Source organism: Scyliorhinus torazame, chromosome 1 (genome assembly GCF_047496885.1).
Source record: "Scyliorhinus torazame isolate Kashiwa2021f chromosome 1, sScyTor2.1, whole genome shotgun sequence".
In the NCBI taxonomy this organism is placed as follows: Eukaryota; Metazoa; Chordata; class Chondrichthyes; order Carcharhiniformes; family Scyliorhinidae; genus Scyliorhinus; species Scyliorhinus torazame.
In genome coordinates this window covers 35,390,305-35,415,391 of record NC_092707.1, presented here as the reverse complement: position 1 = coordinate 35,415,391, position 25,087 = coordinate 35,390,305, and the positions used below count along the sequence as shown (strand labels likewise).

Below are 25,087 nucleotides of genomic sequence, written 5' to 3'. Positions count from 1 at the left end.
TCAGTGCTCCATTTACCACACACTCACTACAGCCACCAAGAAGGCTTAGAGAAGACCTGCACCTCAAAGGTCAGAGGCCCGAGGTGGACCCACAGCTCCATGCCAGTGAGGAACGGAGGGACACCCTCTTCATCAGCATGGGCTGCAGACTCAAGCCTGTCCTCCTGAACACTTTCTGGGAGGTGGTGGCTGAGACAGTCAGCACTGCCAGTCTCACCAGGAAGAGACAGCTGGTGATCCGGAGGGGTGGGAGTCACTGGTGAGTCCCCTGCCGTGAGGGACAAAGAACCAGGGAGGGTTCAAAAGGCCACGGTACAGGTGTCCTCTGGTTGGAGTGAACTCTGCTGATCCCCTGCTTCCTCTGAAATGGAGCAGCCTTTTGGAGGAGTGCAGAGTCTGTCCCTGCTGCCCAGAAGGGAAGGGGGGAGAGGAGTAGAGCATTAGTCATTGGAGACTCCATAGTTAGGGGGATAGATAGGAGATTCTGTGGGAACGAGAGAGACTCGCGGTTGGTGTGTTGCCTCCCAGGTGCCAGGGTGCGTGATGTCTCAGATCGTGTTTTCGGGATCCTTAAAGGGGAGGGGGAGCAGCCCCAAGTCGTGGTCCACATAGGTACCAACGACATAGGTAGGAAAAGGGATAGGGATCTAAGGCAGAAATTCAGGGAGCTAGGGTGGAAACTTAAATCTAGGACAAACAGAGTTATTATCTCTGGGTTGTTACCCGTGCCACGTGATAGCAAGACGAGGAATAGTGAGAGAGAGGAGTTGACCACGTGGCTACAGGGATGGTGCAGGAGGGAGGGTTTCAGATTTCTGGATAATTGGGGCTCATTCTGGGGTCGGTGGGACGTCTACAAACGGGATGGTCTACACCTGGACCAGAGGGGTACCAATATCCTGGGGGGGAAATTTGCTAATGCTCTTCGGGAGGGTTTAAACTAGTTCAGCAGGGGCTTGGGAACCTGAATTGTAGCTCCAGTATACAGGAGGTTGAGAGTAGTGAGGTCATGAGTAAGGTTTCAAAGTTGCAGGAGTGTACTGGCAGGCAGGAAGGTGGTTTAAAGTGTGTCTTCTTCAATGCCAGGAGCATCCGGAATAAGGTGGGTGAACTTGCGGCATGGGTTGGTACCTGGGACTTTGATGTTGTGGCCATTTCGGAGACATGGATAGAGCAGGGACAGGAATGGTTGTTGCAGGTGCCGGGGTTTAGATATTTCAGTAAGCTCAGGGACGGTGGTAAAAGAAGGGGAGGGGTGGCATTGTTAGTCAAGGACAGTATTATGGTGGCAGAAAGGATGTTTGATGAGGACTCGTCTACTGAGGTAGTATGGGCTGAGGTTAGAAACAGGAAAGGAAAGGTCACCCTGTTAGGGGTTTTCTATAGGCCTCCGAAAAGTTCCAGAGGTGTAGAGGAAAGGATTGTAAAAATGATTCTGGATAGGAGCGAAAGCAACAGGGTAGTTGTTATGGGGGACTTTAACTTTCCAAATATTGACTGGAAACGCTCTAGTTCGAGTACTTTAGATGGGTCCGTTTTTGTCCAATATGTGCAGGAGAGTTTCCTGACACAGTATGCAGATAGGCCAACGAGAGGCGAGGCCATATTGGATTTGGTACTGGGTAATGAACCAGGACAGGTGTTAGATTTGGAGGTAGGTGAGCACTTTGGTGATAGTGACCACAATTCGATTAAGTTTACTTTAGTGATGGAAAGGGATAGGTATATACCGCAGGCCAAAAGTTATATCTGGGGGAAAGGCAATTATGATGCGATGAGGCAAGACTTAGGATGCATCGGATGGAGAGGAAAACTGCAGGGGATGGGCACAATGGAAATATGGAGCTTGTTCAAGGAACAGCTACTGCGTGTCCTCGATAAGTATGTACCTGTCAGGCAGGGAGGAAGTGGTCGAGCAAGGGAACCGTAGCTTACTAAAGCAGTCGAAACGCTTGTCAAGAGGAAGGAGGAGGCTTATGTAAAGATGAGACATGAAGATTCAGTTAGGGCGCTCGAGAGTTACAAGTTAGCTGGGGAGGACCTAAAGAGAGAGCGAAGAAGAGCCAGGAGGTGACATGAGGAGTCTTTGGCAGGTAGGATCAAGGATAACCCTAAAGCTTTCTATAGATATGTCAGGAATAAACGAATGACTAGGGTAAGAGTAGGGCCAGTCAAGGACAGTAGTGGGAAGTTGTGCTTGGAGTCCGAGGAAATAGGAGAGTTGCTAAATGAATATTTTTCGTCAGTTTTCACACAGGAAAAAGACAATGTTGTCGAGGAGAATACTGAGATTCAGGCTACTAGGCTAGAAGGGCTTGAGGTTCATAAGGAGGAGGTGCTGGCAATTCTGGAAAGTGTGAAAATAGGTAAGTCCCCTGGGCCGGATGGGATTTATCCGAGGATTCTCTGGGAAGTTAGGGTAGAGATTGCTGAGCCTTTGGCTTTGATCTTCAAGTCATCTTTGTCTACAGGAATAGTGCCAGAAGACTGGAGGATAGCAAATGTTGTCCCCTTGTTCAAGAAGGGGAGTAGAGACAACGCCGGTAACTATAGACCAGTGAGCCTTACTTCTGTTGTGGGCAAAATCTTGGAAAGGTTTATAACAGATAGGATGTATAATCATCTGGAAAGGAATAATTTGATTAGAGATAGTCAACACGGGTTTGTGAAGGGTAGGTCGTGCCTCACAAACCTTATTGAGTTCTTTGAGAAGGTGACCAAACAAGTGGATGAGGGTAAAGCAGTTGATGTGGTGTATATGGATTTCAGTAAAGCGTTTGATAAGGTTCCCCACGGTAGGCTACTGCAGAAAATACAGAGGCATGGGATTCAGGGTGATTTAGCAGTTTGGATCAGAAATTGGCTAGCTGGAAGAAGACAACAGGTGGTGGTTGATGGGAAATGTTCAGACTGGAGTCCAGTTACTAGTGGTGTACCACAAGGATCTGTTTTGGGGCCACTGCTGTTTGTCATTTTTATAAATGATCTGGAGGAGGGCGTAGAAGGATGGGTGAGTAAATTTGCAGATGACACTAAAGTCGGTGGAGTTGTGGACAGTGTCTAAGGATGTTATAAGTTACAGAGGGACATAGATAAGCCGCAGCGCTGGGCTGAGAGGTGGCAAATGGAGTTTAATGCAGAAAAGTGTGAGGTGATTCATTTTGGAAGGAATAACAGGAAGACAGAGTACTGGGTTCATGGTAAGATTCTTGGCAGTGTGGATGAGCAGAGAGATCTCGGTGTCCATGTACATAGATCCCTGAAAGTTGCCACCCACGTTGAGAGGGTCGTTAAGAAGGCGTACGGTGTGTTAGCTTTTATTGGTAGAGGGATTGAGTTTTGGAGCCATGAGGTCATGTTGCAGCTGTACAAAACTCTGGTGCAGCCGCATTTGGAGTATTGCGTGCAATTCTGGTCGCCGCATTATAGGAAGGATGTGGAAGCATTGGAAAGGGTGCAGAGGGGATTTACCAGAATGTTGCCTGGTATGGAGGGAAGATCTTATGAGGAAAGGCTGAGGGACTGGAGGCTGTTTTCATTAGAGAGATGGTTAAGAGGTGACTTAATTGAGGCATACAAGATGATCAGAGGATTAGATAGGGTGGACAGTGAGAGCCTTTTTCCTTGGATGGTGATGTCTAGCACGAGGGGACCTAGCTTTAAATTGAGGGGAGATAGATATAGGACAGATGTCAGAGGTAGGTTCTTTACTCAGAGAGTAGCAAGGGTGTGGAATGCCCTGCCTGCAACAGCAGTGGACTCGCCAACACTAAGGGCATTCAAATGGTCATTGGATAGACATATGGACGATAAGGTAATAGTGTAGATGGGCTTTAGAGTGGTTTCACGGGTCGGCGCAACATAGAGGGCCGAAGGGCCTGTACTGCGCTGTAATGTTCTATGTTCTATTGTACAAATCACAAAGCCTTCAGTTGATAAAAACATCCACAAAAGTGGAGTTTCTTTACAGCACTAGCACACTAGTGACCCAAAAGTGATATCAAAATTTCTTAACCTTCCTAACCCTACCACTGCTCTTGGGTGTAGCCCTAACATCTGCAGCAGAGGTGGAGGAAGCCGCTGACTGTTCCATCTTGATATCTGTGATGACCTTGGGAGATTGTGGTAGCATTGTGGATAGCACAATTGCCTCACAGCTCCAGGGTCCCAGGTTCGATTCCGGCTTGGGTCACTGTCTGTGCGGAGTCTGTACATCCTCTCCGTGTGTGCATGGGTTTCCTCCGGGTGCTCCGGTTTCCTCCCACAATCCAAAGATGTGCAGGTTAGGTGGATTGGCTATGCTAAATTGCCCTTAGTGTCCAAAATTGCCCATAGTGTTGGGTGGGGTTGCTGGGTTATGGGGATAGGGTGGAGGTGTGGACCTTGGGTAGGTTGCTCTTTCCAAGAGCCGGTGCAGACTCGATGGGCCAAATGGCCTCCTTCTGCACTGTAAATTCTATGAAATCATCCTCCTTGGTGGCCCGAGGCTTGGAGGACCCCAGCCTTATAAGGGTCTCCTTCCCTAGGGCAAATGCGCCCTCGGTGGTCTGAGCAGATCGAGTGGATGGGGTCATACACAGAGGGGACTGTGAGGGGCTGCACATCAATAACAATAATAATAATAATAATAATAATAATAATAATAATAATAGCTTGTCACAAGTAAGGTTCAATAAAGTTACTGTGAAAAGCCCCTAGTCGCCACATTCCGGCCCCTGTTCCGGGAGGCCGGTACGGGAATTGAACCTGCGCTGCTGGCCTTGTTCTGCATTACAAGCCAGCTGTTTAGCCTGCTGTGCTAAACCAGCCCTATAGGAGTATCCTGAGAGGAGCCCCCCCACCCCCAAGGGTGTCCAACTGACACTCATCCTCCCTGTGGATGTTTGAGAGCCCTTCCTTCATTCTGAGGAGATGGTGCACCTTGAGGGACGTCAAGCAGTCTCGTTTTCATGTCGCAGATGGTGCCCACCAGAATGTGGCCACGGAGTGCAGGGCCGAGCACAAATCCGACGAGACCTACTGGACGGAGGTGTCTATGGTGGTGGTGGTTAACCTTACCATAGTGGTCGAGGCGATCACGTGTCAGAGCCATGACATCAGACAGAAAGCAGATGAACTCTTCCATCATTCACTCCGGTCTACTGAGTAACTGCCGAATTTCTGCCTAATGTTCCACTGCCTGTCATTGCCATGCCTCCGAGGTAGTGGGGGAAGACCAGATGGGGTTTGTGAGGGGCAGAAATCGGTCTTCCAACATGAGGTGGCTACTTTTAAAAAAAGGTAGTTCTTAGACTAGGAGTGGGACTAGAACCAGAGATTATAGTGTGCCTCTGGACTCCAAAACGACTGTTGATAAGGCTGAATGGAGCTATTTGTTCTCAGTTTTGGAGAAGTTTGGGATTGGTCCTGGGTTTGTATCATGCGTCCAGGATATGAAGCATCAACGGCTTGTGCTGGAACGAATGTCATGAGAATGTTGCTTTAAGAAATGGTTAGCTGCTCATGTTACTGCAGTGATGTCAGAGTGTGGGTGGAGCTGAGCTCTTGTTCTGCTTTTTATTCTCACTTTGAGAAAAAGCTTGGGTGTATCTGGGTTTTCCAGTGAGCTGCAGCTGAAGTTAAACAAAGAGCTGTCCTGTTGCTCTCTGCCATCCAAAGACTATCTCTGGATCATTTGGTGAATTCAGAATTATAAATGTTCTCAATAGTAAATGTGAACCTAATGTGCTCCTGTTTAAAGGTTTGTTAAAGTATTTTGGATGTTAAAAGGACAGCTTAAAGGATTACTTAGTGTTGTATTCTTTGGGGGTTATCTTTGAATTAATGGTTGCCAAGATATTCACCGTTTGTTTTAAAAAAGGCTAACTTGAGTTCATAGAATAAACACCGTTTTGTTTTTAAAAATACTGGTCCATTGCTGCTGTACATACCTGTAGAGTGAGCAGTGTGCTCCCCATACCACAATCTATTAGAAGTTGTGGGTCAGGTGATACACTTTGGGATTCTCTAAACCCTGACCCATAACAATGAAAACATGAATTCGGGTTTGTTCAGGCTGCACAGGAGGAAACAAGGCAGGGATGAAGGACTCCTACATCAGACTCCTATTTATTGACTACAGCTCTGCCTTCAACACCATAATCCCAACCAAGCTCATATCAAAGCTCCAAAACCTAGGACTTGGCTCCCCACTCTGCAACTGGATCCTCGACTTTCTGACCCACAGACCACAATCAGTAATAATAAACAACAACACCTCCTCCACAATAGTCCTCAATACCGGGGCCCTGCAAGGCTGCATACTTAGCCCCCTACTCTACTCCCTGTACACACACGACTGCGTGGCAAAATTTGGTTCCAACTCCATCTACAAGTTTTCTAACGATACGACCATAGTGGGCCGGATCTCGAACAACGACGAGTCAGAAAACAGGAGGGAGATTGAGAACCTAGTGGAGTGGTGCAACGACAACAATCTACCTCTCAATGCCAGCAAAACTGAAGAGCTGGTCATTGACTTCAGAAAGCAAAGTACTGTACAGACCCGTCAGCATCGACGGGGCCGAGGTGGAGATTCCTAGGAGGTACACATCTCCAAAAATCTGTCCTGGTCCACCCACGTCGACACTACCACCAAGAAAGCACAACAGCGCCTATACTTCCTCAGGAAACCATGGACATTCAGCATGTCCACATTAACTCTTACCAACTTTTACAGATGCATTATAGAAAGCATCCTATCTGGCTGCATCACAGCCTGGTATGGCAACTGCTCGGCTTAAGACCGCAAGAAACCTCAAGAGACTCGTGGACACAGCCCAGTCCATCAAACAAACCGGTCTACCATCCATTGACTCCATCTACACCTCCCACTGCCTGGGGAAAGCGGGCAGCATAATCAAAGACCCCTCCTACCCGGCAGCATAATCAAAGCCCCCTCCTACCCAGCTTACTCACTCTTCCAACTTCTCCCATCGGGCAGGAGATACAAAAGTCTGAGAACACGACAGACACAAAAACCGCTTCTTCCCCAGTTACTAGACTCCTAAACGGCCCTCTTTTGGACTGACCTGATTAGCACTACACCCCTATATGCTTCACCCGATGCCGGTGTTATCTAGTTACATTGTGGACCTTGTGTTGCCCTATTACGTATTTTTATTTCCTTTTCTTTTCATGTACTTAATGATCTGTTGAGCTGCTCGCAGAAAAAAACTTCTCACTGTACCTTGGTACATGTGACACGAAACAAATCCATGTCCCCATTGTTGTTCTTGTTGGCAATTGAAGCATTGGTGATTGCTTTGAGGGCCTCAGAAAAATGGAGGGGAATTGTGAGAGGTGGAGTCCGAGCACAGGGTGTCCCTATATGCGGACGACCTTTTACTGTATGTTACGAATCCAGGGCCAGTTTTGGGGGAGATAATAGGGATATTGCAGAGGTTTGGTTCCATTTCAGGACATAATCTAAATGTCGGGAAAAGTGAATATTTTGTGGTCAGCCCTCTTGAGGGGAGGATTGCTATTCGGGGACCAGTTTTCACTATTTGGGGGTTCAGGTGGCCGGGGATTGGACAGCACTTCGCAAACTGAATTTTACAAGCTTGGCAAATAGAGAATTAGACCAGACTTGCAGAGGTGGACCAGCCTTCCACTGTCATTGACGAGCTGAGTGCAATCCATTAAGATGAACATTTTGCTGCCATTGGCATTCTTATTTAAATGCCCCTCAGGTTTTCTGCCAAAGTCGTTTTTTTGGGAAATGGAGTGGCTCATAACGGGTTTTATATGGGTGGGGAGAACACCTCAGATTTGGAGAGTCGTCCCACAGCCAAATTTATTGTACTATTACTGGGCAGCTGGGGTGGTTTGAGTATCAGGAAGTTAGCTGGGTACAGATGGAGGTGGGGGGCATGTAGAGGGACAATCTGGAAGCACTGATGATGGCATCTCTGACATTCTCACTAGTTAAATATTCTGTGAATCCGGTAGTGGCCTCCATGCTAAAAATATGGTGGCAACTCGGTAAAGGAATATGGTGTTCAGGCGGGAAAGTGGAGTCGAATCCACAAAAAATCAGCCATGATCTCATTGAATGGCAGAGCAGGCTCGAAGGGTCAGATGGCCAACTCCTGCTCCTAGTTCTTATGTTATGTTATGTCAGCATTTTAAGCTGAGGGCGATGTCAAGGTGGGCCCCAATCTATACGAGCCACTTGTTTGAGCTGGCAAAATTGAATATTACATTCACGGGGTAGAAAGACAAGGGATTGGAGAGGGTGAGGGATTTGTTTTGGAGGGGTGGCTTGCAAGCTGGGAGGAGTTGAAGGAAAAAGCAGGGCTAGGGGGACCAGATAGCTTCCGAAAATACCAGGTGCAGGACATTGTTTGACAGGCATTTCCAATTTTCCCAGAGGCACCGCTGTCTACCTTGCTGGAAAGGACACTCTCGTGCGCGGGGTCGGAGAAGGGAAGCACGTCTGGCATATATGGGCAGGTCATGGGGAAGAGCAGGTATCGGTGGATGAGGTAAAGGCCAGGTGGGAGGAGCTAGGACCCATTTTGGAGGAGGAGATGTGGAAGGAGTCCCTTCGTAGGGTGAATCCTGCACAAGGTTGAGCTTGAAGGAGCTAAAGCAGGTGTTTAGGGCACACTTTACCAGGATGAGTCGAGTTTCTAAGGGCTGGGGGGGGGGGGGGGGTCGAGGAAAAGTGCAAGTGGCGCTCAAGAGGACCTGCTCACCATATGCACATGTTCTGGTCCTGTCCCATCCTGATGAGTTATTGAGGGGTCCTTTTTCTGCACGATATCGTCATACCTGAATAGAGCCCTGTCCGTTAGTTGCTGTATTTGGGGTGTCGGACGAACTGGAGTGGAGGACGGTGGCATTCGCGTCACTGGTGGCTCGGCAACAGATACTACCAAGCTGGAGGCAGGAGATGCCACCCAGTGCTAAAACATGGCTGGGTGACTTGGTGGAAGTCTTGTACCTCAAGACAGTCAAGTTCATGGTGAGGGGGTCAATCGATGGATTCTATCGTAGATAGCCAAGATCCGGTCACTGTTAGTTGTAGTGGGGGGTAAGAGAGCGGAGGTTAGTGAGGGGGGTGCCTGGGGTGGAGAAATAGTTCTGGGGGTATTTATGTTTTAGTGGTTCCTGTTACTATCGTTGATTGTATTTTTTCCTGAAGTGTTGATACTGTTGTGTTTTGTAAACTTTTTGATGTAAAATGTTAAATTTCAATAAAAATTTGTTTGGTGCCTTCCTGAATAAACCTTCTCCATTTTGGTCAGTCATAAGCCAGGGGCTCCCACGAGTCAGTGGGAATGTTTGATCTCTTCACAGGTGCTTTTGAGGACATCCCAAATTATTTCTGCTGTCCTCGAGAGTTTCCTGCCCCAGTAGAGTTCCGACAAGAACAGTTGTTTTGGAATCTGATCTCCAGCCCAGAGGAGCTCGTTTTGAGTGATTAGCACCTCAATACTGGGCATGTTGGTTTGGCAGTGTTAAACCACTTTTGCCACCAGATTTGGAGGATCGTGCAAAAGCACTGCTGATGGTACTGCTCCAGCACTTAGTGTCTGTTGTAAGCTGTCCAAGTCTTCAAAGTATATAATCAGACCACAGGGATCACCCCTGCTCAGTAAACCATGACATTAGTCTTGGATTTGTGGTCTTGTCTGGAAATACTCTTTTCCTAAACCAGCCTAAAGCCGAGCGGACACATTGGAGACAATGATAAATTTTGTGATATCGGACACTATAACGATGGCATGGTGGTTAGCACTGCTGCCTCACAGCACCGAGGACCCGGGTTCGATTCCTGCTCCGGGTCACTGTCCATGTGGAGTTTGCACATTCTCCCAGTGTCTGCGTGCGTCTCACCCCCACAACCCAAAGATGTGCAGCGTAGGTGGACTGGGCACGTTAAATTGCCCCTTAATTGGAAAAAAAAAAGGGATTGGGTACTCCAAATTTATTTTTAAAAGGACACTAGAACACGATGCAACATACTAAATGCTGCCTAACTGAAACCGATGACAAGTATAGATTTAGCATTTCTTTGTAATTGTGCCCAATTTATCCAACTTTCGATCAGCTTTGAACGAAAAGCTTTGACAACTTGCCTCTGAAGGTTATTGCATCTAAAATCAGTCTCATTTCTACTTCTTTTATCATCTCTATACTTTTCCTGAAAAATGTAGTGCTGCACATTCCTCCACATCGAATAACATTTAGCATTATCTGCTCAGGACGACTTCCGGTGGTGGCATGTGGGTGGACATCGTACGTTGGGTGGCTCCTGCTCAAGGCTCTGGTGTTTGGATTTTAATGTCCAGTTTCAGGGACAGTTTTTGAACAAGCTGGTGCAGAAAAGCATATGGAGAGTGGGAGATGGCAGTTGAGGCAGCACTTTAAGCTGGGGGCTGGGTCAGGGGCGATGCCAATCTGGGGGAACCATAGGTTTGAGCCAGGGAGTCTGAACAGGAGGTTTCGGAGATGGGAGGAGAGAGAGGGATGAGGATATCAAAAGACCTGTTCCTTGGGGAATGTTTCGCAAGGTTGGAGGAGAAATATGGACTGGGGCAAGGGGAAGAGTTTAGGTACCTGCAACTCCGAGACTTTGCTAGGAAGGAGATTCAGAGCTTCCCGATAACTAGCCCCCCCCACCTCATTGTTGGAAGAGATATTGATGGCAGGGGGAATGGGGTGGTGTTGGCAACCTATGGGAGGATTTGGGGGGAGGACAGAGTGTCCACGGAGGGGATCAAAGCCAAGTGTGAGGAAGAGCTGGGAAAGGTTATGGAAGACGGTTTGTGGTGCAAGGTGCTCCGGAGGGTGAACGCCTCAACCTCATGCACAAGGTTGGGGCTGATACAGCTGAAGGTCGTGTATAGGACGCACCTCACGAGGGCAAGGATGAGCCGATTCCAAGGGAGTGGAGGATGTATGTAAACATTGTGGGATGAGCCACGCAAAACACATACACTGGTCACTGGAAGCTGGAGAAGTATTGAAGGGAATTTTTCAGTGGCATCTCGGGGGAAGTGCACGTGAACTTGGAACCAGAGCCCCTCAAAGCCATTTACGGGGTGTCGGACCAGCTCGGGCTGCTGGCATGTGCAGGGCATATGTTTTCGCCTACGCCTTGCTGATTTCCCGGAGGCAGGTCCTGTTGGTGTGGAGGTCAGCTTCTCCACCCTGTGCCTTGGCTTAGCAGGGGGATCTACTTGAATTTTTGACACAAGAGGTGATGTTTGAGCTCAGGAGAATGAAGGAGAGGTTCTACAAATCATAGGGACTGTTTGTTAAGCACCTTCGAGAATTGGTTGCCACCGAACATTGAGGGGGTGGTTGGCGTTATTATTGTTTTCGATTACACTTTTACTGATTGACTGTTAACTTTCCTTTGTACCTGGAATGTATGCATGGATATTTTGGTCGGTATAATGCATGGGGTGCAGTTTTGGGTGGGGGATTGGTATGGTATTGGTTTTAGTTTGTTTTTTCTTTTGTTGGTTATTTGATGAAAATGTTGAAAATGAGGAGAATTTAAAAAATGTAAAAATAAAAAAGGAAAGTGGGGGATGTCAAAGACCCAGACGAAAGCCACTGGAAAGAAGGGGGCAAGCAAAAGTTTGCCATTGAGTGAACGGGTCAACCCGGCAGCAGGAAAGATGACGGGGCTGGATCACTGGGTTGGGCCACTTCTCTCACAGTTGAAATTCTGCCCGAGCTGATGGCCGGAGAATTCAAGAAGGTGCTGCGAAAGGAGATGATGGCTGCGATGAAGGAGTGGGTGGAGGCGGCAATTGCCCCAGTGAGTGGGGCCGATATGAGCTGGACAGGGCTCATCGGTCGCTCAGGCCCAAGCCAAAAGCAAACAAGCCACCAAGGGCAGTTATAATTTGCTTCCATACCTCCGATGCCAGCCTTGGTGTGAAGGGTTGCACGTTTGCCACCTCCCGCATGTGGCAGTTTTTCTGGTCCTTTTCCCTGATTAACGGGTGGATGGTTTGATGGAAAACGGTGCAGTAGTGGTGGAGGGAGAGTACAAGAAACTTTTCCTGCGACACAGGGAAAGATGGTGGAGAGAAAGGGGTTGACCCTACCATCGTAGTGGTCAATGGAGTAGCTGGTCGACTTCTTGAATGAGAAGTTCAGTCAGCAGGGAAAGGAGTCTCTGGATGACCTGGCGAAGACGGTGGACCCACTGAAGGTTTACATTGGTCGTGTGGAGCTGAGGCTGAAGACTCAAACCCAGGCGATCCATAACGTGGAGATGGTGGGGGAGCACGAGGAGCAGCTCACTTTGTTGGTAGCTGAAATTGGGGTGTTGAGGGATACCCAGAAGTGGCTTCAGGAGAAAGTGGAAGGTCTTGAGAACCGCTCCCGGAGACAGAATTTGAGGATTGTGGGGTTGCCAGAGAGCATCGAGGGAGCATCTGCTGGCTCATGTAGCCAAAATGCTGGAGGATACTGGGGAACGGCCCCTGGAGGTGGATCGGGTGCACAGGGCGTTGATGAGGAAGCCGCAGGCTAACGAGCCACCGAGGGCGACAATAGTGCATAGATTCCTTGACAAGGAGAGGACCTTGAGGTGGGCCAGGCAGACAAGGCAACGTACTTGGGAGGGTAACGATCTTCGGGTATATCAGGACCTGGGTGCAGAGCTGGCCAAAAGGAGAGCGGGTTTCAATCAAGTGCAGTTTGCCCTCTTTAAGAAGGGCAGAAGTTCAGGATGCTGTACCCGGCCTGCCTCTGGATGACCCACAATAGTCGTGAATATTATTTTGGTAATCCGGAGGAAGCGATGGAGTTTGCTCGAGACAATGGACTGGCAGGAGGAGGACATTCAACTTTGGAGGAGGCGTTTGGAGAGGTTGGTACTCCATGCCCCCCTTGCCAAGGAGTTTGGGTTTTTTCCTCTCTTTGGGGGGGGGGGTTTATTGCTTCACTCGGGGCTATTTGATGGAATGGTGGAGGATTATGTTGGGGAGTGCATTGGGTGTTGTTTTCCTCTGGGTGGTATTTTCCTTTGTTCCTCTTTTTTCTTGTTTGTTTGTTGTTATTGCCATTTGCACCAAGGGAATGTGAGTGGGGGGAGGGGGGGGGGGGAAGAGAGAGAGAATGTTAAGCGCCATGGGTGAGGGCTGCCAGGCTAATTGACAGGAGCACAGTGGGGGAGTGAGCAAGCGATTAGCATGTTAGTGGGGGTTGGGATTGTTGTTGTGTTTTGGGGGGGAAAAGAGAGGAGAGGAGACTGCTGACAGGGTAGGGGCTTTTGAGATACGATATGAGGGGGATTGATGGCGGTAGACATCCGAGGGCAGGCCTGGAGGGTTGCAAAATAAGCGGGTATCATTTGAGGTGGGGAACATAGGAGCAGACTCAGGGGGTAGGTTCATTATGGTGAGTGGGAAATTGGAGGGGATGTCAGTGGTTTTGGTGAACGTCTATGCCCCAAATTGGGACGATGTTGAATTTATCAGGCGGGTGTAGGACCGAGACTCGCACCAGCTGATAATGGGGGTGGATTTTAACACTGTTATTGAGCCGAAATTGGATCGGTCGAGTCAGAGGACAGGAAGGGCATCAGCGGTGGCAAGGGAATTGAAAGGGTTTATGGAGCGTATGGGAGGAGTGGACCGTGGAGATTTGGTAGACCGAGGGCGAAGGAATTTCCGTTCTTCTCCGATGATCAGCTATTTTGTGATGGGCAAGACATTGTTGGCCAGGGTGGTCGGTTCGGAATACTCGGCGATTGTGGTCTCAGACCATGCGCCACATTGTGTGGACTTTTGCAGCTGAATCGGGGGCAGGGGGGGTGCGGCCAGTGCAGTGGAGGGTAGATATGGGGCTATTAGCAGATGAGAAGGTTTGTGTGCGGATGAGGGCTACTATTTGAGGGTATGTGGAGTTAAATGACACGGGTGAGGTTTTGGCCGCCTCGCTATGGAAGGCGCTGAAAGCAGTGGTGAGGGCGGAGTTTATATCGATACAGGCGCATGGAGAGAAGACGATGCGGGCAGAGATCGCCAGTTAGTGGATAAAATCCTGCAGGTGGATAGGAGGGATTCGGAGGCCCCAGAGATTGGGTTGTTGAGGGAGCGGCAGAAGCTCCAGATGGAGTTTGGACTGATATCTACAGGAAAGGCGGTGGGGTGTATGAATGTGGGGAAAAGGCAAGTAGAATGTTGGCGCATCAATTGAGGAAGCAGGTGGCAAGGGAGATCGGAAAGGTGAAGGATAGGAGGGGGAGCACAGTCTTAGACGCAGTGGGGGTGAATGGGGTGTTTGAGGACTTTTGTAAGAGGCTATATGATTCGGAACCCCGGCCGCGGTGAAGGAATGAGACATTTTTTAGACAGGTTGGAATTCCCCATGGTGGAGGAGGACCTGGTGGAGTGACTGGGAGCCCCCGTTTGATTGGTGGAGGTGCTGGAGGGTATGGGGGCGATGCATGCGGGGAAGACTCCGGGCGGAATTTTATAAAAAGTTCTCAGGTGGCCTGGGGCCCCTGCTGGTAAAAATTAGGCAAAGGTGAGGGAGAAGCTTCCCCCCCCCCCCCCCACCTTGTTGCTTTTCTTAATTTAAAAGAAGGATAAAGACCCGGAACAGTGTGGGTCCTATTGGCCAATTTAATTGCTAGATGGGGACACAAAGTTGCTGGCCAAGAACTTGGCCTCACGGATTGAGGACTGAGTGCCAGGGTTATAGGGGAAGACCAGATGGGGTTTGTAAAAGGGAGGAATCTGTCGGCCAATATTAGACGTTTGTTAAATATTATAATTATGCCCCCGGAGGGAGGAAATGTGCGGTTTGAATCCATGCCCATTTTCCCTGCAACTTAAATTTTTGAATCACCTGTGCTGATGGTGGGTGATTGGAGGTTCAAGCTTGCTTGTGATAATGTGCAATGGACCCAGTTCAAACTTTGATGGAAAATGACCACTTGGAGCATTGTAACTCATATTAAAATCTATTCAATCCAAGATTAATACAAATAATTTTGGACTTAAAGATTTGTTTTCCAAATCAGCAATATTGTATTTCAAGTTGAAACCTGCAAACTGAGATGCAACTTAAATCAAAGGCATATTCCTGCAGGCAAGGTGTCTTCTGTGTGTGTCTCTGTAGCCTCACTTATGCTGGGACTTGCAACTTTTTTCCATGCCCCAGACAGATTACTTTTAAAAGGAGCCAGGCCTGGCAAACGAATCCCCAATCATTGTACATTTAAAAAAATTGTACCACATATAGGATATTTAACATGTTCTCAACTGCTTGATCTTTAAAACACACAGTTGTACATAACTGCTTACATCAAGAACATAAAAGTGTATTTTTAAAATCACCAACTCCCTGCCTTTAATTCTCTTCTCCTAAAAAAGGAACAGAACTTACACAAAATGGTTCTACAGCAATATCAAGCCTCTGCTGCCTCATCCAAGCAGCAATTCTTCACGTGCGGGATTAAAATATTGCCATGTCATTCCAGGCTTGGGGTGGGGGACAGGAAAGGGCAAACAGGACTAATAATTATTTCCATCCAAGATCCGCAACTGCACTTTCCAGCTGGAGTCACTAGATAATGGCTGAATGTCAGAATAAAGGCTGATAATTTTTCCCTTTCCTAAACTAGAGGTGCTGCAGCTTTTGATAACATCCCTGCTGGACGGACTTCCTTACCTAAAGACGTAAATATAATGGTCAGACCCGACATAGAAAATTATTGAAACCTCCAGATAGTAACTTTTACAGAGTTAAGGTTCAACTTAGATAAACCGAAATACTTCCCGAATCACCCCCACAAATAATTTGCATTAAATTGCAATTGGTGCCAACTTGTGAATTTTAAGAAATGACTGCATCCCACATATTTTCATTTCCAAAGTTACTTAAATGTTTTGTAACCAGATGGTTCAAAATTCATGGACCTGAACTGAAGGTAACTTTGGAGACTGACCTCATCACGTATTACACTTGAACATATACAACTAACTCTGTATTTCACTGTATGCATTTATTCATATTTATATCACAACACAAACTTTCATCTTTCAAAATGAGAACATTTGTGCAAACAAAACCAGAGTTTTGTTGCAACCGTCAAAGGCTATTTAGGTGGTATTACAATTTTATACTGGAGCTCCAGAGCCAAACAGATGACAGAATTGGATTTATAACAGCAATTCATTCAAGGAGTATTATTCAATTCATTTTCAGTTTCCAAACTAAAACACAGCAAAATTAAGTGAAATCTCAACACCATTGATAAAATGGGACATCACGTGATTTGTGTCTAAACAGATAATGGTTCACTTTGCATCATGCAAATTCGCAAGTGGGTCACCACATTGGACCTGAAAAGTGCCCAGTCTACTTGAAATTAATCCACCCCAGTTTCAGCTGCATGTCTCTTTTTCAGCAACATTCAATCAAACAACATTTTCCTCCAATACCCTCTAAATCACCTGCTCTTACCTTCCTGATGAGTCTCCCATGCGGGACCTTGTTAAAAGCCTTACTGAAGTCCATGCAGATTACATCAACAGCACTGCCCTCATCTACACACCAAGTCAATCAAGTTCGACAAGCTCTCCCCCTGACAGCGCCATGCTAATTACCCTTGATTAATCCTTGCCTCTCCAAGGGCAGCACAGTGATGCAGTGATTAGCATTGCTACTTCACGGCACCAAAGTCCCAGGTTCGATCCTGGCTCTGGGTTACTGTCAGTGTGGAGTTTGCACATTCTCCCCATGTTTGCTTGGGTTTCGCCCCCACAACCCAAAGATATGCAGGGTAGCTGGATTGGCCATGCTAAATTGCCCCTTAATTGGAAAAAATGAACTGGGCACTCTAAATTTAAAAAAGAAATCCTTGCCTCTCCAAGAGATTAATTCTATCCCTCTGAATTTTACCAATAATATCCTTACCACTGATGTTAGATTCAATGGCTTCTAATTCCCTGTTTTTTTCCCTAGTTCCCTTCTTGAATAATGGTACCACATTAGCTTTACCCCAGTCCTCTGGTACCTCACCTGTGGCCAGAGAAGATTGGAAAAAATAATGGGCCTTATTCTTTCTCTGGTTCCTCTCTTGCCTTCAATATATTTATAAAACAAAGAGAAAATGCTGAAAAATCTCAGCAGGTCTGGCAGCATCAGTAGGGAGAGAAAAGAGCTAATGTTTAGAGTCCAGATGACCCTTTGTCAAACTTATAAAACACTTGGGATTTTCCTTTATTTTGCTCGCCAGGTGATTTTTCATGCCCCCCCTTTATCTCCTAATTTATTTTTGAAGTACCCCTTGCATTTTCTATACTCCTCTCGGGCACCAGTGTTTCGAGCTCCCTGTATCTGTCATAAGTCTCCTGTTTTTTCCCTTATCCAATCCTATGTATTTCTTGACATCCAGGATGCTTTAGAATTTTTAGTCCCACCCTCCCTACCCATGTAGCTGGTAGCAACTTGAACCATGACCTCTGCCTGTTCACCCTCCCTCTTCAGAATGACCTGCAGCTACTTTCAGTCCAGGAGTACAGATGAATAGGAAGTCAAAGGAAAAGAATCATGAGCAATAGAATTTCTGGCTTCTCAGAGTCATTGCTTTGTTTTATCAACAGTTCAGTCTTATTCATGTTTCCAATCCTAAGAAATGACTACAGGCAAGTTATAGGACTGGATTTTAATTCCTTATTTAGTTAAAATGTGTAGCAGAGTAACTATCCTTGGTATCAGCAATAAAAACAGCATTAGCAATAAAAACAGAAAATGCAAGAAAAACTCAGCAGGTCTGGCAGTATCTGTGGAGAGAGAAACAAGAGTGAACTATTTTCATGAAACTGCAGGCAGAACTAAGTGCAGGTCACGTTAAGGCGAAAATACTTATGGCTTGGCACTACAGTTTCCTGCACATTTTGCAAGACCAAGACTAATCCTCTGCATCCCGTATCTGACTGCTTGAAGGTACAATGAAAGGTAGCATGTTCCCTAAACAATTCAATGTTGTAAATTATACCATCGGAAACAACTGTTTTTTATCTAGCACCTAACATTTTCCAAGGTGCTTCACAGGAACATTGTAAAGCAAAATTAGACACCAAGCCACAGAGGAGACATTACAGCAGATGACCAAACGTTTGGTCAAAGAGGCAGGCCTTAAGGAACATCCTAAAAGAGTAAAAGGAGGAAAGAGAGAGATAGAGAAACAAAAAGTGTTTAAGAAGGGAATTCCAAAACTTAGGGTGTAGGCAGTTGAAAGCACCGCCACCAGTGGTGGAGCAATTGAATTCACTCAAAAGGCCAGAATTAGAAGAGAATGGACATCGTGGAGGGTTGGGCAGCTAGAGAAGATTACAGAGATTGTTTGTGAACAGGATCTGAAAATAGGGGTGATAATTTTAAAATCAGGGCATTGCTTAACCAGGAGCTATTGTAGGTCTGCAAGCACAAGGGTGGATGATAGATGATTTGTGCAGGATAAAAATAGCAAGGTTCTCGACAACCTCAATTTATGGAGGTGGGAGGCTGACCATAGGTGCACTGAATAATCAATGTGGTCTTCATCATAGTGTGGATATGTGGCATCTTACTATTTTAAAACACACCCTAATTCTTGTGAGCATAGTTTTGTAATTATGGGAATCTATCCCCCAATTCAGCTAGTGCAGATTTTATGGAATTGGAACTGATTGATATAATATGATGCTCATCCCATGTGCACTATAACTGCAGTATATCATGCCGTATTTCCAATTCCAACAACTTCATCTGAGAAGTCAATGGTCTCTATTTCTCACATGTGATCCAAACTGCGACATATTTCCACAATGTGCGTTTATATTTCAGTGTTCATTATCACAACGTTTGTGTCTCCAGATGAAAGCGGATCAGGTTGCAAGCAAATGGAAAGTGCAGATAGTTAGCTCATCCACCCATATTACAAAACCAACAAAACTAGCCTTCCTTCTACATACTTAGTATAGCTCTAAAAGGGGCCAGTATATTTTGGAAATTCACACATTAAACACAACCAAAAACAGATCAAACAGGAATTCAAATAACAAATAAATATCCAACACTCCACCGTCCACTCTCCCTGCCGCTACCCTCCACCTCCCCAACCTTCTTTTTTTTTTAAAACCCCAACAGCCCCCCCACCCCCCACCTGATATATTAACTATTCTCGAAGAAGTCGATGAACGGATTTAATCTCCAGGCAAACCCTTCCACAATCCCTCTCAAGGTGAACTTGATCTTTTCCAACCCGAGAAATTCTGCGAAGTCGCTCACCCACACCCCCGGTTTCGGCGGCTCGGGTCCCTCCATTCCAACAAGATGTCTCCGGGCTACCAGAGAGGCAAAGGCCAGCACATCGGCCTCGTTCACCCCCTGGACACCCGGGTTTCCAACACTCCAAAGATTGCCACTTCTGAACTCTGGGCCAACTTCACCCGCAACACCTCAGACACAACGTCAACAAACCCCTGCCAGAATCCCTGCAGCTTCGAACAGGCCCAAAACATGTGGACCACCTGGGCACCGCCCACACATATACTCCACCCCCTCAAAAAACTACTCTTCCTGGCCACCGTCATATGGACATATGTGCCTGTGGACATGAATTGAATAAGGCTAAGCCTCGCACACGAAGAAGATACATTCACTCTCCTCAAAGCCTCCCCCCACAGCCCATCCTCCAACTCCCTCCCACTCGTGCTTACTTCTCCGATCGGGGCGCCCTGCCAGTCAATTAGTTCTTTGTAGATCTCCGACACTCTGCCCTCACCCAACTCTGTTTTCGGCACCTTGCCCTGTAACCCCGGGGGCAGCAGGTCAGGAAAGGATGGCACTTGCTTCCTCACATAGCCCCTCACCTGCAAGTACTGGAATTAATTCCCACTGGGCAGCTCATATTCCTCTACCAGCCCCTCCAGAGTTCGAAAAGCTATCCCCAACGTATAGGTCCCCAAACCGCTCAATCCCCACCCGCCACCACCCCAGAACCCACGTCTAGCCCACCCAGAGCAAACTTATGATTTCCACAGATCGATGCCCCAACCGAGGCCCCAACCAGCCTCAGGTGCTGCCGCCACTGTCCCCACACCCTCCAGGCCACCATCACCACTGCACTTTGAAGTACCTGGCCAGCGGGAACGGTAGCGGCGCCATCAAGTGCCCCCAAGCTTACAAAGGGCTGCCTTCCTCTGCTCCCATACAGATCCCTCCCCCACTTCCATACTATGGCTTTACTTGCTGCCCATTAATAAGTCATCAAATTTGGCAGGGCCAGCCACCCCCCCAGTACCTGTCCAGCAGCACCTGCTACAGCATGGGGCTTTACTCACTAACACAAACCTCAAAATCAGTGCATTAACCCTCCAAATAAAGATCAGGAGGTTCTGGAACACAAATAAAAACCTTGGGAGAACCGTCATCTATAGGTATTTCTTAATCTCCTGATTTTGCTGGCTGATTTGCCCAATAACAACAGGCATCAAAACCTTATTATTTCTCCAGCAAGATTCAATCCTTTCTAATTAGCAAACCAACAAAATTTGGATCAAGTTAGCCACTGCAAGATCGACATATGGCAGTTAGATTTAGATGTCACTCCATACATGAAAACATAGAAGATATGATGAATAAATGAGGATACATAATGAAAACACATAAACAGAGTCAGCGGGTGAAGTATACGGCAGGCAGGAAAACTCGGGGGCACAACCTGCGGAGCCGTTCGTTGCGGCGCTCCCGATCGCGCAACAGCCGGCTGTTAATAACGCCGGCTGCAAGCAGCCTTCAAAATGGCCACGAACATGTGAAAAAAGTACGGCCGTACTGCGCACATGCGTGCCGATGATCGGGCACACATGCGCAGTGTGGCCACTTTCTTGTAAAAAACGTTTTTGTTTTTTTTAAAAACAGTCGCAGCTTTTTGTGGTGGGGGAGGGGGGTTTATTTGATAAAATTTTACAGGAAATAAAATGCTGAACTGGACAGATGGAGTCTCCACACTTTCCGACAACGGAAAGCTTCACCTTCATCAAACAGGTTCCATTGGAGGCCAAAGGGACCCAGAACTATTTCCTCCATTTTTGTCAGCAGCAAAGGTAAGAGAAAATAGAGGGTTGCACAGATCAGCTGCCGTGGGTCACAAAGGTCGGCCGGCGTGGGTCACGAAAGTCAGCCGGTTGGTAAAAATGGGTCCCCGGGAAAAAAGTTTGAAGAAAACTGGTATACGGTATATAGTGAAGATGCGTAGGACGATCAGTTCAGTCCATAAGATCAGTTCAGACCCTAGCAGGATTATTCAGGAGTCTGGTAACAGCAGGGAAGAAGCTGTTTAGTAGTCTATTGGTGCGTGTTCTCAAACTTTTGTATCTTCTGCCCGATGGAAGAGATTGGAAGACAGGATAGCCCAGGTGAGAGAGGTCTTTGATTGAAGGTAGGCAATAAAGCAAGATTTAAAGTGCACATCGTCAATCTCAACTTTGCAGAAGAGTTTAATTAATCGTGGCATCAGGATAAAAGCCAAATGCGCAATTCATCTGAAGTCCAGAACCAGGGCACCACCCGAAGATAGCTCATGCCACAACTGTTGCCCTGACCCAGATTACTACAAATATCGGACTGTATGCTCAGATTAACTGTTGTAAAAGGTTAAGTGAAACGGCAGATTCAGAATAATTCCAACAATATTTAAATGTTCCTTGGTATAATAGAAATACAACAACTGTGCGCCATGTGCGAAAGACTAGTTGAAAATGGGTGGAGAGTGAAACAAGGTTTGTCACCAGTTTCCCCCATCTTAAAAAGAGTAAGCCAAGTACATATCGGGATTTAGCAATAATACCCGCCATCCTGGCACGGTCACTAATAGTTGGGCAAAACCCAACACGGGCCACCGGGTTCGGACAACATTTTAAGCCCAAGTCATTGGCTCTCTCTTTCTCACCAGTTTCCTGAGCGCCGTTTCGTCCAGAGCGGAGTAGCGGTCTGCGGACATGTTCAGACCGGGCTGTGCTGACTCAATATCCCCGAGCAGCTCGCGGGATGGCTTGATCGGAGGGATCTTTTTGTTGGTTGTTGTTGCGGAAGTTGGCTGTAGCTGGAGTCACCCTCGATGCTCCCTGGAGGTGGGTGTGAAGTAGGCGGGTAGACAGATCGCTGTCACTCGGTGACAGGGAGTGACGGCTGACAGTTTGATCGCTACAGGTGTGCCGCCCTTTACTCGGTCAACAATCCAAGGTGGGGTGCAAAAGAACAAAAATGGCCTGTCCCCTCTCAAATATAACAAGCAGGAGCAATACGAAGCTCAGTGAGGTCAAACGATCTAGGTCATTCCTGACGCTTTTATGAACCAGGCGCCGAATTCCGGGCGTTCTTCCTTCGCCCCTGTTTTCAAATTGCAAGCTCGCAATCCGGGGGACGTTCCATCCGCAACCGCTCACCTCAGCGCGAGCTTCAAATATGGATCATCCCCACCAAACCCCGCCCAACGACACCAGCCTCGTCCAACCGCGTGCTGATCCCTCCACCAGCGTCTCTGGGATTGGAACACGGACGCCAACCGTCGCTGTGGCACGCCTTGACTCGGCCCACTCTGACCTGTGCACCTTTTGCGAGTCGCAGTTCGTCCATCAATCTTCCTCCTGCGCTTCCAGTCAGGTTCGACGGCAGCCGTTTGTACAGAGAGAGGCAGCCAACGATTTGAAAGCAAATAAGCAAATCTGAAGTTAAAAACAGAGATTGCTGGAAACACGCAGAATCTTTGGAGAGAAACTAAATTAACCTTCCAGGTCGATGACCTTTATTTACAGTGACAAAACTTGCATTTATATGACACATTTTCTGAGCTTGGACTGTCACAAATTGTTTTGAAACCAGTTAATTAATTTTTAACTGTAGTCACTGTTGTAAGAAACGCAGTGGCCAATTTCCGCACAGCAATCTCCCTCAAACAGCAAAGACCAGATCATCTGGATATTTTACTGTTCTAGATTGAGGGATGAATATGTCTTCAAAATAGTGTCATTTATTTCCACCTGGGAGAACAGATGGGGTCTGGGTTTAATGCCTCAATAAAAATACAACAGCTCCAACACTGCAGCAAAATAATCAACAAGCAGACTAGAAACGCACCCCATCCTGGTCACATCGTTTCTTATTCATTCTTATTTTTCATGTTTCTTATTCATGGGCATCGCTGGCTAGGCCAGCATTTATTGCCCATCCCTAATTGCCCAGGTGGAGCTGAGCTGCCTTCTTGAACCGCTGCTTTTCATGGGCTGTAGCTACACCCATAGTGTTGTTGGAGTGGGACTTGTTCCTGGATTATATTCACATATATTCACACCCATATGGCTGAAATATCCACTGTACAAGTCAGGGGTTTTGACCCTTTTTATCAGAATCCATTTCTATCACAATCAACTATAGTGCCATAATACGAAAGAGAAAATGCGGGAAAATCTCAGCAGGTCTGGCAGCATCTGTAGGGAGAGAAGAGACCTAATGTTTCGAGTCCGATGACTCTTTGTCAAAGCGGCCATAATCGGTGTTTTTATTGAGATCATTGAAATCAGTCAGACGTGAATCCTGGAACTTTCTTCGTCTGTATAGCTCAATAGTGAGTAACTGCATACACAGACCAGGTAGGCCTCAGGGCATTTAGAGAAGGCTCTATCTGGGAGGCCAAAGGACCTTCTTAACTCACCCATTTAAAAAATGTACACTCATTCCATCCATATTATCTGACCACATCTTGAATCAATCAAGTTAACCTGACCTGGAGACTGCTCTTTGTGTTCAAAAGTTCTTGGTTACATGAGACCTACATTCACCTTTCATGAGGTTTGGCCTATGCTACTCACTCTAATATCTTGGCTTACTTTGAATTTCTATATGTTCAATATATTGTGTACATCTCTAAGTTCCTATCTAAATTGTCTTCTTTCAAAGCTAAAGGGTCCAGTTTTTCCCCAGCTTTACTCTCAATTTAATGCTGTAAAACCACAGATTAGCCTTGTGATATGTTTCCATTGAACCTTGGTTACAAAAACTGAACACATTAATGGAAGGTGCAATCTGAATAAGATTTAGTTTTAGTTTGATATCTTCTGGCCTGCAACACCATTGTTCCATTTTTATTTGTTTCTTGCTACACCCAATGATTTTACACGTTAATTGCGAACCCCAATGCCATTTATACTTCAACTGTAGCCATTACTATCTCATCCATACTTGAGGTATGATGTCCAGTTTTCTTCCATGTACCATTTACTTATCTGTATTAAATTTTATATCGCATTGTTTTTTATGTTTACAGAGAGTATCCAGCTCCTTTTGTATGTTTATCTTTTCTAGGTCAAATAACTGCTGAGTACTGCATACTTGAGAATGTTATTGGCCCATGATTGCAATTATGACACATTTCACATCAATTCCGTGCCATATTTATCAACATTAAATACATTAAAAAACTTAAGACACAGACTCCATCTAGTGGCCAATGTGAACTTAATCATAGAATAGACTTCCCTACACCTACAGTGCTCAAGGAAGCCATTTGGCCCATCGACTCTGCACCGGTCCGTGGAAACAGCATCCTACTTAAGCCCATGCCTATCCCTGTAACCCAGTAACCCCACGTAACCTTTTGGACACTAAAGTGCAATTTAGCTTAGCCAATCCACCTGCAAATCTTTGAACTGTGGGAGGAAACTGGAGAACCCAGAGAAAACCCACGCAGACATGGGGAGAAAGTGCAAACTCCACATAAACAGCCACCCTAGGCCGGAATTGAACTCAGGTCCTTGGACCTGTGAGGCAGAAGTGCTAATCACTATGTAACCATACCGCCTTATAGCTTCATTTTCATGCAATTATATCTAATTTCAACTACCGATGATCATGTTTTCTAAGCATGGTAGCACAGTGGGTAGCGCTGTTGCTTCACAGCGCCTGGGTCCCAGGTTCAAATCTTGGCTTGGGTCACTGTCTGTGTGGAGCCTGCACGTTCTCCCCGTGTCTGTGTGGATTTCCTCCAGGTGCTCCGGTTTCCTCCCACAAGTCCCGA

At 46.8% G+C, this 25,087-nt stretch overlaps 1 protein-coding gene across 2 annotated transcripts in view; it reads right to left on the bottom strand.

Annotated features, from left to right (window-relative positions):
- The window catches only part of smtnb (smoothelin b), a 772,002-nt gene extending 749,387 nt beyond the window's left edge, over nucleotides 1-22,615 (bottom strand). For both annotated transcript variants that reach the window (XM_072486160.1, XM_072486170.1), the window contains exon 1: nucleotides 21,965-22,615. In XM_072486160.1, coding sequence (XP_072342261.1) covers nucleotides 21,965-22,015 — 51 coding nt within the window. In that variant the 5' untranslated portion in view covers nucleotides 22,016-22,615. The remainder of the gene's footprint in view (nucleotides 1-21,964) is intronic.
- Between the last annotated feature and the right edge of the window lie 2,472 nt (nucleotides 22,616-25,087).